The 16061-nt window shown below is 34.0% G+C and overlaps 1 protein-coding gene across 1 annotated transcript; it reads right to left on the reverse strand.

Moving 5' to 3' along the window:
* Positions 1 to 11628: 11628 nt before the first annotated feature.
* LOC105780373 (uncharacterized) lies at positions 11629 to 15226 on the reverse strand. The gene is made up of 4 exons (XM_012604659.2): positions 14975 to 15226; positions 13085 to 13585; positions 12086 to 12232; positions 11629 to 12012 (listed from the first exon to the last, which is right to left on the reverse strand). Exons 1-4 carry the CDS (start codon positions 15077 to 15079, stop codon positions 11920 to 11922), a joined length of 846 nt encoding a protein of 281 aa, XP_012460113.1. The 5' UTR covers positions 15080 to 15226; the 3' UTR covers positions 11629 to 11919.
* Between the last annotated feature and the right edge of the window lie 835 nt (positions 15227 to 16061).

Here is a 16061-nt window from a genome sequence, read left to right on the forward strand (position 1 = left end):
AAAATTCTGCATTTCTGCAAACACCATTTACACATGTCTAGTTAGGAGCATTTGATTCATTTTGATCATGTCATCCTAATCATTAGGCATAATTAGGTTCATTATACAAGTCATGCTCCCCAGATAACAGAATAATGAATATTAGAGATCCTATCTCCCTGAGATTACAGCGGAGCAGATCAAAGACATTATCCTATCTCCCTGAAGTTACAGTGGAGTGGATTAAAATAAAGGATCTTATCTCTCTGAAGTTACAGCAGAGTAGATCACATCAGGTCTTATCTCTCTGAGGTTACAGTGGAGTAGACCGAAGAATTTCAGATCTTATCTCCCTGAGATTACAGCGGAGCATATCGAAGACACTATTCTATCTCCCTGAGATTGCAGCGGAGCAGATCGAAGACACTATCCTATCTCCCTGAAGTTACAGTAGAGTGGATTAAAATAAAGGATCTTATCTCTCTGAAGTTACAGCAGAGTAGATCGCATCATGTCTTATCTCCCTGGGGTTACAGTGGAGTAGACCGAAGAATTTCAGATCTCATCTCCCTGAGGTTACAGTGGTACAGATTGAAGCTAGAGATCTTATCTTCCTGAGATTACAACGGAGCAGATCGAAGATACTATCCTATCTCCCTGAAGTTACAGTGAAGCGGATTAAAACAAAAGATCTTATCTCTCTAAAGATGTAGTAGAGCAGATCTCATCCAGTCTTATCTCCCTGAAGTTACAGTAGAGCAGACTAAAACCACAAACATCGTCCCCCAGAAGTTGCGGCGAAGAAATTAAAGCTACAAGTCAGATCCTTTTGAAATGCAGTGGAGTGGATTGAAGCAACAAGACACAATGGACTGGAACGGAGTTATTTGAAGAAGAGAAGTACCAGAAGAAGTCAAGACTCGGTGAGACCGGGAAAAATTGGTCCTTTTGAAGTCTTTGCTCTGTTCTCGTTACACGACAACGAGCAAAGAGGGGCAGCTGTACGGGCCCAATTTTACCCTGGCCTTAACCACAAAACACAAAATAATAAACAAAATTAAAACAAAATCCATAACACAATAGAGGCCCAAGATGGCAAAACCCTAGCCCAATTCAGCTCACAACCAGCAGCCTCAGTGCGCCGTACGTCTCCTCGTGCCTTCGCAGCACACTCAACGCCCGAAGCACGACCAGTTTTGCACCAAAAAGGCTAGGTTTATTCTTCCAATACCCGTTGACCTCACCAAAATCTGCAAACAAGAAACAAGGAAGACAGACATAGAAGCAAGAAAAAAGAAAACAAAAACGACATGTAAATCGGCTATAAAAGGCCGCACCAACCATGTATCAAAAGAGGGAGATTTCATAGAGAATCTAATACAAAGAAAAATCAGTTCAAGGTTGATATTTTTAGTTTTTGTTTTCGCTGTTATACTGTTTCTATATTATTATTATTACTATTATTATTATTATTCTACATACAAAGATAAATAAGTAAAGAAAAAAGAGAAAACTGACCGGTTCTCCGAGCTCAGATCTTAGAAATGCGGTGAGGAGCCACCTCCGATGATAGGTGGCCGGAAGCCGAACGGTTTCTTGAGGGGGGATTTTTGGTTTTTTTTTATATATTTTTTCACTCTATTTATTTTCACTTATTTTCATTTTTATCAAAAAATACGAAAAATAAAAAGAAAAGAACAGAAAGGAAGGATTTTTACCTTCATCGGCGGGCCTCCGGGGTGTAAAAGCCTCAAAATCGAGCTCTACTCAAAAAGAGGAGCAAACAAAGGCCGTTTTGGTTTTTAAAGCCACCATGGACATGACATGGCGCCGTCGTAGATGGTCGATAACCAAATACCATGGTGGAGGAGGAGGTTTTTGAGAGAAAAGAGGAAGAGTTTTGATTTTTTTTTAGGAATGGGGGCTTAATGAAATTTTTTAACAGAAATTTGGTTTAAATACCCAAATGAAACGGCGCTGTTTTGGCCTGTTTCATTCGGCCTCAAAACGACGTCGTTTTGCGCTACCCGCGGGCGACCCGACCTGTCCGACTAGGATCCGCGCGTTTTTGAGGCTAAGGGTATATTTACCCTTTTAGCCCCTCCTTATTTCTCCCATTTTATAATTTAGTCCCTTTCTGTTAGGTTTATTTTATTTTTAATTTTACCCTAAAATCTTGTTCTGATTTCATTTAAGTCCCTCGAAGTTCTACGTTTTGGTGGATTGGGATATTTTTCACCTCGGTCCCTCTTCTTTCAAGCGCGTCACAGATTAATCTTTTACTTCATTTCTTTTTTTTATTTTTCCCTGTGATTTTGTTTTGTTTTCAATTTAGTCCCTTATTATTATTATTATTTAACTAATTAGTTATTATTATTATTATTATTATTATTATTATTATTATTATTATTATCATTTACTTATTTATACTGTTTTTAGATTTGTTATATACATATATATATATATGTGTACATACTTATATACATACTTACATATTTCTAATTTTCATATATGTATATACTTACATTTTTATATATCGTTAATCTATATACATGTATACATACATATTTTTATAGTATGTGTGCGCATATATGTTTTTTAGTTTTATATATATATATACCTACCTTTATATTTTATATATTTCATAACTTTATATATATACATTAGTATACACATACATATTTACATATATATTTACGTACATAGATTTTCACACTCTCATAATTTTATGCTTACGCATATATCTTTTACCTTTTATAATCTTATTCATTTATTTATTTATTTCATTTTCATTATTGATTCGAATGAATGCTTTAATTTTACTTGCTTGTATACATTGTTGATTTGTACTTTTTATTTATCTTATTTTTGTTGCAATTGCTAGTATTATTTTTACACTATTGTATCCAATATCGCCTTGTTACAGTATTAACATCGTGTTTTATTAGATTAATTTATTTCAATGCATAAGCTACAATTTTGAATAAGCAAAATCTTGTGTTTGGATTTGAGAATATCGTACCCTAACTTACTGGGTCTCGATTTTCACAATAAATCTAAATACACAAATCTTTTCAAACTTAAGTTCTAGATGATCTCCGGCATTAAAAAAGATCGTGTCCTAACTTACTGGGCATGATCCCTTTTCTAAACTCGAGATAATTAAATATCTTTTCTAATAAATTTTTGGCATTTATTCTCGTATCGAGAATTCGAGACATTGTGTCCTAACTTACTGGATATGATTCTTTTTCTCGATTAACGTGAAATATGCCTATTTTCCCAAAAAAGTTTAACATTTCAATAAAGTATTGTATTTTTAAATCTCTTTAAAGTTTTCAATTTTCGACTTCAAGACATTAAGTAATCAACTAGGTACCAATTTTGGGCGTTACGAGGTGCTAATCCTTCCTAAATGACGTAACCGACTCGAACCCATTTTTCGAATTTCAGAGACCAAAACCGTTGTTTTAATAAAATTAAATTGTTTATTAAAAACAACCCCTTTTACGAGGTGGCCCGATCACACCTCACAAAAAAGGATTGGTGGCGACTCCCGTATTCGTTTTTTAAAACCCAAGTCGACCCCATTTTCAATCAAAAAAATGGTGTCAACAAATATCAAGTGCGTATTTCTTTTGACAAAGAAATATACCCAAAGAACTACGATCTACCTCTATCCCCAAAAAATATTTCAAAACACCAAGATCCTTCATATGAAAGTAAGAAGTGATATACCCTTTAAAAGTTTCCAAATGAACGAAATCATTCCCAAAAATAAGTAAATCATCAACATAAACTAGCACATTAATGTGTATAGATCCCTTAGTGTATGTAAAGAGAGAATAATTAGAATATGATTGAAGAAATCCATACCCTTGTAGTGTAGTAACCAGTTTAGCAAACCAGCACCGATGAGCCTATTTTAACCCATACAAAGACTTGAAAAAATGACAAACCATTCCAGGCTTATCAGGGGAAAAACTTGAAGAAAGTTTCATATAAATATTTTCATTAAGATCACCATGCAAAAAGGCATTATGTACATTTATCTGATGTAACTCCTAATTTTTGAAGTTGCAATAGCTAAGGAAGCACGGACAATCACTATTTTTGCCATAGGAGCAAAAGTTTTATTATATTTAATACTTTTTACTAGGTGATTACAAAAAAAAACAAGACGAACGTTCAGTCTTTCAATACTTCCATATGAGTTATATTGAATCTTGTACACCCACTTACCACCTAAAGCTTTCTTTCTAGGAGGAAGTGTCTCCATAGACCAAGTGTCATTATCCTTTAGAGCATGAATCTCCTTTTGTATAGCATTACGCTATTCTGCATCTTTCACAGTCTTTTTAAAAGACTGTGGTTTGACCCCTGCAGAAATAGCTGCAAGAAACTTTTAGTGTTTCATAGTAAATTTGTCATAATCAACATAATGCGTTATAGGAAATTGAGTACTTAAGGAAGACTCTAAAGTAGGTGATGTGAGAGATGAACTTTTCTTTATGATAGTATGAGTGAAAAAATCTCGAAGCTTCATTGAGGGAAATTTCTCCCTATACCTTCGTCTCAATTCAGACACATCATAATAACTTTGCTAAATTGAACAGCTACCTTATGTTGGAAATAATAACAATGGTTCACACTCAAATACAAAAGTTTTAACCCTGAGGCTTGGCTTCAAGGTCGCCCACTATATGCATGTTATAGTTGAGGAAACAAATTCGCATTGGCTTGGCAAATTCTAGCTTAGTCCCTCTCTGGTGCCTCGTAACCTAATATATCTGAAAGCATAACAAAAAGATAATTAAGTTTGGATGAACTGAGTGAGTTATTAATGTAGTGTATTAGCTTAATCTAGTAATATGATTGGTATTCCTTGGTCTGGTCTTCTGATTGACTTCACTTGAACGAAGATAGTTCACGCATCTTCCTGGTGTAAACTTGTCATCTTTTGATTTGGCTCGACTTATAATTTGGTAAACTTTCTTTATTGACATAAGCCTCAATTTCCATTGCTCGTACAGTAGAGTCTCTTGCAAGATGATATCACTTACCCATTTGCCTTAGTTCCATACAAGACAACTCATCACCAAATTTATTTTGAAAGTTACTCATATGCAACTTATCTTAGCAGATAATACTGTTACGGCAAACTAATTCCTGAGAGTTAGTGCATGGAGTTTCACACTTGGAGAGCTTTTACGTAAGGACTCAAACATGGTGACTTCACGCATGCGATTTTATAATGGTGCAAACTTATATGCGGATTCATACTTGTAGACTCTTTCTTACGTAGTAGTCTTCAAAGTCTCGTGTATAAAATATAGTTATTCTAGGACTCTTGCTTAACAGATAATTACTGTGAACTCTCGCTTGAGAAATAGACCATATGTCGTTCGAAATCTAATCCATACAAACTCTTACTTGGAAGAAAATCCATACAAACTCGTTCTTGAAAGATAATTTATGTAGACTCTTACCTGGATGAAAATCCATACAAACTCGTGCTTGAAAGATAATTCATACAAACTTTTACATGCGAATTCCTAGATGCAAACTCATACATACAACATATAATATTGTTATAAATCTTAGAGGATAAGTCTAACAGACTGTCATAACTCGCATATGCCATGACCATAGGACTTGCTTTCATATATGAGGCTTAAACCCTTAAACTTTGCAAAATCTCTTACTTACATAGAACCTTTGTAGGGTTTTTATTTACTTGTGCGCATATATCTCTGTATAGCCCAACCAAACTTTCACAAAGCCAAAATATTATACATATGTATATTCTTCGTACAATCCGTCTAAACCTCCGCAAAGCCAAATATCATGCAACACTTCAATTTTCATCATCAACCTTACATACTTCCTTACTCTATGTAACATTCATTTCACCAAATTAGCATATATCAAACAATCAACAATTATTACAATAAGTTAAACATACATTTTACATGTACAAACATAACGTTCTTACATTTCACTACAGTCTCTCATTCACATTTCAACCATCGAACCTTTCAACAAAATAACATAATCAGTAATATATTGCCCAGTACAACTCATCAACAACAACAAGCTTATGCATGCAACCAAACATGCATTTGTACAACAACACAACATGTTTCAACATTTTGGCTGACATATCACAATATAGCAACATTTATGATTAGCAAAACACCAAAAACAACTTAACCTGGCAACACGATAATGAAAACACACAAAACAACTAATAAAGATTTTGATTTCAGAACTCGTTGACAATTTACCTCAAAACCATAGTACCTAAACCAGCTCAACGATCCCTTGTCATTTGGTTTTGCTTCATCTAGTTCCCTAATTTCACGTTTTATTAAGCTAATTTGCTATTCATCCCTAGCATGCAGCTCGATTCGTCATTTCTTCTTCTCCTAATCGAAATATCTAGAGAAAAATGATAGCTATAAAGAATTTAGAAGAAAGAAAGATATTTGTTCACTGGCTTTATTTTTTCTCTTAAATACCACTATCCTACTGAACGTTCATCAGTTTCCATGCAACCACTAACCTATAATTTTAATAATAAAATTTTAAAGATAACTCTTTTATTTATTTTTTCAACCGGCCCTCCAAAAAATTCAAATCCATACTAATTCCCGTAATGATCTAAGCTTATCACAATTTCATACGTAATTTATATAATAGGAGTAATTTTGAAAGCTTTGAAATGTCAAGAGATCGAGATTTTAATATGACTAAATCTTTGGTCTAAAATTAGGGTGTGACACGATGAGTGCCATAAAAACCCCATAAATCATAATGAACTAACTCAAAAATACGAGTGGATTTCTGTTCACTAATTAGAAAATTATTTCTAGTTTACTTAGCACGATGACAAATTTTGCATGCTTTATTCAAATGATCTCTAGAGCTACTAACATAAGAAAGTAACTTCAATACTTTTTTAGAAGTTTGACCCAATCTTCTATGCCAAAATTCTAAAGAGTATGAATTTTCAATCGAAACTGCTTTGACCGTCGATACTTGTCAAAAGAAGTAAAGTTCATTCTGTCTCCCACTCGCTCCAATCAGTTCCCTCAAATGAAGGTCTTGAATAGCACATATGTTAGTAGAAAATAGGACAAAATAGTTCATATCATCATTCAACTATGAAACCGGAATTAAATTTTAGTTTAATTTAGGAATGTAAAGAACATGCTTTAAGTGAATTTTTCTTGTCAATTTAACCATTCCTTCTTTGGTAACCACTACTGTTTGGCCATCAGGAAGTCCTACGGAATATGCTACAACTTCTCTAACATTTGTCAAACACATAAGATCACCCGTAACATGATTTGGATGCCCCGTATCAATAATCTAATTATTTTTGGACTTACAATTCAACTGATTGTTAGTGGATTATGTATTACCGAACATCGCTAGAAGAGGTTGCCATTGCTCAGCGGTAAAACCAAGAAGTGTCGTCCTCTGACGATTGTGTTGGCCCTATTGTGTTATGTACTGGTGTTGCTCCATGGTTGTTATCTATGGCAGTAGCATTAGCTCATACATTGCTTTTACCACGAGAAACTTGTTACGTGGAAGATATAACACCTATCTTGCCATCGCGACCAACAGTTTTCATCTCTGGCTTCCCATATTTCTGTAGCCATCAATTCGGGTGGCCATGTAATTCAAAACTGGTAGCAAACTCATGCCCCTTGCGATGGCAATGAGTGCACAACAAGGTCGACACGATCAACCCGACCTTTGTCATGTCCCTCCGTGCATACCGCAAAGCCCAAAATTTCAGGCTTGTCCTCATTGACCTGTGTAATGTCGCAAACGTGTTCCTCCTAAGTAATCTGCTAGAATGCCATATTCAAGGAAGACAAAGAACCTTGGGAAAGTAGTGTAGACCTAATCAGAATAGAGACTAAGAAGAAATTGATGAAGCCAGTCATGCTCACAACGTTGTTCATGCGCCTTCTCTAAGTTACATAAACATTTTCCACACCTGCAATAAATTAAAGGTTCATGATTATCTAATTCATCCTACAAAATCTTTAATTTACTGAAATAAATAGCAACACTCATGGTCTTGGTTTGCTTACAACGATTAATATCTGCTTTTAATTGTTGAATACGTGGATCGTTGACAACAGAAAAAAGTTCATGTAAATCATCCTACAAAATTTTCGCATTATCATAATTGGAAAGCATCGATCTTACTTCCAGGTTAATAGTTTTGAGAATCCAGGACACAACCATACAATGAATGGTAACCCAATCATCCTTCGAGTAAGGGGGAACAAAATCTGTAATGGTACCATCAAGAAATCCAAAATTGCACCGAGAAGATAGAGCGACATGAATAGCATAAGCCCAATCATCGAATTTGTCGAGCTTTAATCGAATAGGAGTAATAAAATCACTGGGTCAATCTTGAGGACACAAGAAAAATGAGAGTTAGGTTTAATTTTAGGCGGTGGTGAAGAAGTAGAATCGCTGCCAGCCATTAAAAACGATGGAAAAAAATTATGCTAAATACCAAGCTCAGATACCATGACAATAATATGGTAATCTCTTTCAATCTTATTGATAGGAATAGGAAAAATATATAATATATTCCTAAATATATGCCTAAAAGATATACAATAATATACAATATATATATTTAGATATTCCTAAAAGATAATATCCCATAACAATATTCTAACATAACTACACGTGTTTTCATTAATTTTATAATCAAAATTTAGTTTTTCTTTAGGGTTGGGAGTAGACGTAGATAAAGTCCTCCCGACAATGAAAACTCTAGGATTTGAACTTGATTTCAAATGCATGGGAAAGAAAACAACTCCCACTTCTTCTAACCACTTTTTGGTATCATTTAAAAATATTCTTAACTAGTTCATGTAAACATCAAGAGATAAATTTATTGCTATACTAATCAAAATTATGTACTGACTAACTGAAGACATTAATGTTGTGATTGAATGTCCTTAATTGCTCACTTTCAAAATTTTTACAAGGATTAAATTGCTCCGATTTTTTTAAAGGGGCCAATTTGCTCAATTTTGAAATTTAGAAGGACTGGATTAAAAAAATTGTTCTAATTTTAACTCTTTATACATTTAAAAATAATTATAATTTAATAAAATGTGTTTATACATTTAAAGCACGTGTTGCATGGTATGATGGATCTTTTACCCCCATCGGAGGTTATAGGCGAGGATCGACTTGGTGGCGCTAGTCATTGGGTGGTCATTTTTCCTTTCGGGAAACGTTTCGGTCCTTGGAAGGGTCTGTTATAATGCCTTTTATAGATGATTGGCAGCACGTATGGAAGATTAAGGCTCCACAAAGGGTCCGAGTATTCTTTTGGTGGCTATGGTATTATCGTGTGCCTCGTGGAATGGCGACTGAAGGGCACTATGTTCGATGTGGCAAGACTCAAGAGACTGTCTTGCATGTGTTATGTGATTGTGATGCAGCCCATGTGGTTTGGGACAGCCTTATTCGTCATGAGATTCTGGGTCGTTTTTTCAACGGTGGACTCGCAAGTTGGTTGCGGTAGAATTTAGATATTTCTGTCCTCTTACATTCGACTCGAGTCCATTGGTGCACGTTTTTTCCAGTGGCTTGCTGGTTGTTGTGGAAAACCCGCAATGATTTCGTCTTTCACAATTCCAATGGTAGCAATAGGGATGTGGTGGTAGCGAGTATTGCGTGGGCAAGAAATTATGGGACTACAGATCTTTCCAACCGTCTCTTTAGTTACTGTTATTCTCATATGTGCTAGCAACCACCGAGTGTGGATCGGGTCAAGGTCAACGTGGATGGGTCGTTGTCCAAGAGACGGAACAGTGCTTGCATTGGTGGTGCTGTCCGCGGTTGTTGTGGGGAATGGCTAGATGGCACGTGCTTTGTACGTCGGACTTCAGTTTACATGTGATAGTGTCACGGGGCTAGACCTTTCGTCTCGCAAACCGTGCAGCCTTAGGCGATCCGTTTGCTCCAAACTCGCCTAAGTCAGCCTTTACGCCCAAAAGTGAGGATTCCTTAGAATTCCTCCAAGGCACCAATTTGTATAGCGGAAGCGATTGTGCCAAAAGAAGCTACAAGAGAACAACAGAAAACCAAAGAAAGAATGCACACAAAGTGTTTGGGTAAATGCTCAAGGAATTCTATTACTCTTAAGAATTCACCTTACAATGGATGCATTTGGTGCGATGGTCACGGGCTTTGAACTGCGGCCCGTGACAATAGGAGGTTCCATGGTGTGGAGGTGAAGAGTGATAATTCCCTTCTTATTGACCTTCTCCGGAGTGGTCCTGCTGTGGATAGCAGCTTTGCTGAGCTGCAGTTAGCGCATGCGTTGTGTGAGCGTAGTTAGAATGTATGTCTAAGACATGTTGGCCGAGCTTACAACCAAGTTGCCGATCGTCTGTGACCGTGCTTACAACCAAGTTGCCAATCGTCTATCGCGGATTAGCTCTGCCCACCTGAATGAGTTGCATGTTTTCCGCTGTCGGTTGAACCTTAGTTGGCTTCGGATGCGCGTTGTTTCTTCCAGGAAGTTAGCTGGGAGTTAAACATTGTTTAGTAGTTAGCTATTCTCCTTTTTACCCAAAAAAAATTATTAGTTTTATTTAATATATAATTATTTACTAATTTTAAAATAGAGTTATTATTCTAATACAAATGCTTTAATTATGATTTCAGATTTTTATTATTATATTTGAATTGCTAAATAATATAATATATTTTAATATGTTCAATAATTCAAATAATAAATTAAAAAGATATTATTTAGAAAATTAATTAAAATTGAGCACATAAAAACATGTGCAACACATGTGGCTTAGAAACTAATTTAAATAAAAGTACGAGTTTAAAGGAATTTTCGAATTGACTAATATAACTTTTTTATTTATTATATCATTAAATTTATCATTTTAATTTTTCTATTATTTATAAGAAAATTTATTATCCTTATAAATAATAAATCCGATTTATTAAAAGACTTTTATTAACCCAATTTAAATAATAATAAATAATTAAATTTGATATGAAAAGAAAATTTTATATTAATTTAATTTTAAATAAAATTTTTATTTATTTCCATAATTAGTAATTTTATATTTTATATATAAAATTTTATAAAAATACATTTATATAATCTAATTTAATATATTGCATTTATATTTATATTTATATATATTATCTATGATAATAAATTTATTAACTAAATAAAAATAAAATTTGAATAGAGGAGTTTAATTTACAATACATCAATTTTTATAGTTTATACAAGTACTTTAATAATTATTAAGAATTTTTTATTAACACTATATTTAAATGATAAAATAAATAATATATGTTAATTATATTTATTGTTATTTTATATGAAGTAAAACTATACATTAAATATAGTAAAATGATTTAATTATGATTTGAAAATTTATTATTTTAATTATTACAATATTTAAATTGTTAAATAAATTAATATATTTTATTAGGTTTAAACAGTTCCAATAATATTGAATATTATTTTACACTAATTATCGTAATTAAAAATATATTATTAAAAAATTAAATACGTATAGCATATAACATTAAAAACTACTTATCTTTTAAAAACATATATGAACAAGTACAAATTTCAGCTGTGCCATTTTATTGAACAAACACTATGTACAATCCTAACTGGCCACTTCCATTATAGTGGGGATGATTACAGCAAATAACATGGAACTATTTCTGAGGAGCTGGATTATGGTTTATTTAGCATTTTAATGTCATAAGATGATCTCCACAAAGGCTTATATATGTCGAAGTTGACACCACTACTCGAAAACTTTCTTTTCTTAGCATTGCATCATTCAATCTAGCTACTTCATTCCTGTTTTACTTGGTACTGGCTTGATTAATCAACAGCTATTGCCTCTTTGAGTTGTTGGATTCTTCAGTCTTCGCAAACCTTCCACGGATCCTCGGTTGACAGTCAGCAAGAGCCTTCCTGCATGCATACTGAGAAAAAATATACATAAACACATGAGTTTCAGTTACAAGAATATGAAAAATAACCATGAGTTTCAGTTACCTTGATTTTCCTTCCAAAGTTCCTCTTCGTCTTCTTATTCCTGTATCTAGAGAGTTTTTCCCTTCGATCCTTGGTAGAACAGCTGCTGACGATTATCGGTCGCTCAAGAGGAGAATGGATGACACTCGCATTACCATTGCCAAGAGTCTGTCATAAAAACTCAGTATCAAATGACCCACCCCATCCTGTGGAAAATGGTCAGAAACATCTAAAAGTTTCTTAGTTGCTAGACGTTAGAAAGATGATACCATGCTTAGTGCTCAACGATAGTTTGAAGAGTCACTTGATTCTGGTGAGAGTTTAAGAGGGTAATGACAAAGACAATTGGTGGTTATTAAGACGGAAGAAACATATATGAATTTTAGAGACCAGTAGAGTTTCGTCTTAAAGCAGGATCCCATCGCTTCTTGGTGTGATTTCGATGATAAGGGAATGAAGTCATAAACACTGTTGTGTTCAAAAGTATGGTAGAATAAGAAAATTGATAGCAGACCAGTCATGTATGAAAAAGTACTCAATAAAAGTACCATAGAGGCCCTGTACTAGGAGGCAGATTCAATTTTGCCATCTTTACTAAAAAGATAGACAAATTAATCCCTGTATGTTAGATCGAAGAGTAAACTGGTCCTTACTGTTAAATTCCATCCATTTCTACTGTTAAAACCTAAAGTGGCTGAAGGAATAATCAAACAGTTACATGTAGCATGCCATGTGTACCTCATTTTGACATACAATGACCAGTTTTTAACAATAAAAATGAATGAAATTTTTAACAGAAATATCAGTTTGCTCTTTGATTTAATGTATAGGGACTAATTTGCACAAGCTTTTAGTAGAGGAGGCAAAATGCAATCTGACTGCTAGTACTTTTACCAAAAATAATGCTCTAATCAGATAAGGTCCATGTAGTTCAAGGGGTTGGTATGCACTCAAATGCCAACAGAAAACTAATAGCCTTTACATCTAACAACAACAAAAGCAAAAATAATTAAGGCTGACCTTCATGTCTCCTTCACTAAATGCTCTCCTCATTCCATAAGCAGAACCAAAATCTATTCCAGGGAAATCCAGAAAATTAGGCTTCATTGCAGCCCCTTGCATCCCTTCCATTGAGCTTAAACAATCCGAGCTGACACTTTTCTGGAACTGTACATCACAGAGCACTTCATTTTCATGATTTTGGTTTTCATCCGTCTTCAAAGGAATCTTTACATCCAGGACCTCGGATAGTGGTGTTTCTATGACTGCTCGTGCCATCAGATCCTTCTCGCACTCATAAAGAACCTCTAAAAACTGCTCGTTTTGAATTGATTCAATATCAGCAGCTTTAAATCCTTGTGAAGTAATAACATCTTCACCACAAAAGCTTAATGAGATGGCTGCAGTCATGGGATTAAGGTCCACAATTGGTTCTTCAATGATAGGCTCCGGGGCTTTGAATAGATCACCTTCGCCTCCCAGGTAATATTCAGATATTGCTGAGGTCTGAACCATGTTGTTCTACATTAGACATGAACAAATATTATTAACTTTTCGAATAGGATATCTTGCTGAGTGAAACAAAGTAGCAGAGGCTAAAACAATTAATACAGGCAGAAAAATGATCTGCTTTATGCTGTCCGAAGAAAGCACGAATTGCATTGTAGTCAACTATATAAAAGCTTTATTTTCCCTAAATCATTTGTGTCTAACATATATTCGGACAAGGGTATGGGGTATAGTCCTCAAAATATATGAAGAAACTTTATAAAATTGAATGAAACACATATATATTTCAACACTCACCCTCAAGTCAAAGATCACATAGTATGATGTTAGCAATCAAATTCAGAACCCTTCTCAAGAAACAACATAAACTCCAAGTCTACAGTAAGGAAGCAGGAAAAGATCTATAATAGCCATTAAAAAAGGGTAAATTCCATTTCTCCTACTTTCCCCAAAATTTGATTCACTTTTGAAACCAACTAAAATAAAGCGCAATACAAACAACCATTGGTAAAAGTACCATGGAAGCCCTTATACTAAGAGTCAGCATTTGGCTTTGGCTACTAAAAAGTTGGGCAAATTAGTCATACTAAAGAGTAAATTGATTTTTTCTATTAAAAATTTCAAACCGGTCTGGCAGACCGAATAACCAGACAGTGCTATGTGGCACTTGTACATCATGTTTATCCATTTTTCTTAGTAGAAGAGGCAAAACATAACCCAACCCCTAATATAGTACTCTCCATTATACTTTACCTAATAACCTCTTGTACTTGCCAAACATTCGTCCCCTTTATACTGAGAAACCTAAAAGAAAAAGGAAAAAGAGTAGACCTTTTCTTATTCTTTTCTAATCTTTCTGTAAGTGGGCTAAAAGTGAAAAACCCAATAACCAAATTCACACCAAAAAGTTGAAGAGAAAGGCAGAAATCTTGAACAACACGAAACTCCTGACATGGAAATTATTTTCCAGTTATATTCCAACATTTCCTGATCCGGCATGTAAATACTTTCATTCTTTTTTTATTTTCACCATTTCAGCCTTGTTTGGCTGCTGAGAAACTGTTTGGAGAATAACTTATGGAAGTCCCCTTCTCAAGAGAACCCAAAAAACATTTTTCCCCACTGTTTTTCTTCGTCAATAGAGGGGAACACGAAATAAATTTTTTCCCAAAAATCAGAATGAAACGCAAAAATTTCTCCATTTAAAAACTACAAAAACAAAGAATCATTATAGTACAAGGAACAAAGTGAATACTAGAGCGTAGATTCAGATGCATGCAATCAAAGCTAAAACCCACATCAGAAGTATACCCAATCAACCAAATGCAGATCATTCAAAACAAACCAAAGCAAGGAAAATGAACAGAAAGAAAAAAGAAGCAAAGATTAGATATTCAGTACCATTGAAGCATTGGATTTCTGGGTTTCGCAGAACTCTTCAAACTGGTGAAATTCTTGAGAAACTTTTTGCATGTAAGGGAAAAATAGCCCAGTTTCTGCATACATTTCTTGACTCACAAAAGCACAAAATGTTCTTTGATTCTTGAGAGAGAACAAAACACAAACTTTGGTTCTTCCCCCACTCTTATGTCACTTCTCTTGGAAATCAGAGTCCCCAAAAGTAGTGCAAAATACAAACTCAACACAGCAGCCAAAAATGCTTACAGTAAGGACAAAATGTAAAATGACATGCTATACTGTGGTCCCTCTCTGTCCCCAACTGTCCCATATCATGCCTCTTTTTATTTGAAAGTTCCCTTCTATTATTATATTATATATGTTTGTTGAATTCAATTGTTATATCATATTTTTAACTAAAATAATTTTGTAAATTTTGCTTTCTCTATTTTTATTTAAAGATTCATTTCACTGGTTAGTAGTAAGGGTGAAGGTAGTAACTTGATATCGAGCTTTTATAATTTATAAAATTTTAAATTAATAATGATAAAATTATACTTAAATTTTAAAATAATAATTTAATTTAATTTTTAAAAATAATAAAAATATCAATTATTAAAATAATAAAATCATATTTTTACTATCTTAAAAATATACAATTTAACTCCTACCTATAATTACAAATTATAATAAATATTATTACTTTTGTGAAGAGTGGGAATTATAAGTTAAAAGAAAGAAAAACAAATTTGTATTATTATAGTAGCAAGTTGCAGAGAGTGGGCTTGACAGTGCTCATCACTCACTCTCTCACCTATTTATCTCATGTCAGAGGTGAACAGTTTTCCTCACGCGGTTTCCTTGCGCGTGTTCTGCACTTGTCATGAATGTGGATGGGGATACTCGGTTGATTAATTTTCTTCTTCTTTTTTGGTTGATTGTCAAACAATGAGGGTAAATTTAAAACGGAGGCCACTTGCAAATGGGATTTTTCTTCTTAAGGGCTTTTCTAGGTTTTTTTTTTTTTTTCTAAATTTTTAAAATTTGGGTTCTTTTACATAAATAATATTAAAAAAATAATTAATTACAA

This window comes from Gossypium raimondii, chromosome 4 (assembly GCF_025698545.1).
Source record: "Gossypium raimondii isolate GPD5lz chromosome 4, ASM2569854v1, whole genome shotgun sequence".
In the NCBI taxonomy this organism is placed as follows: Eukaryota; Viridiplantae; Streptophyta; class Magnoliopsida; order Malvales; family Malvaceae; genus Gossypium; species Gossypium raimondii.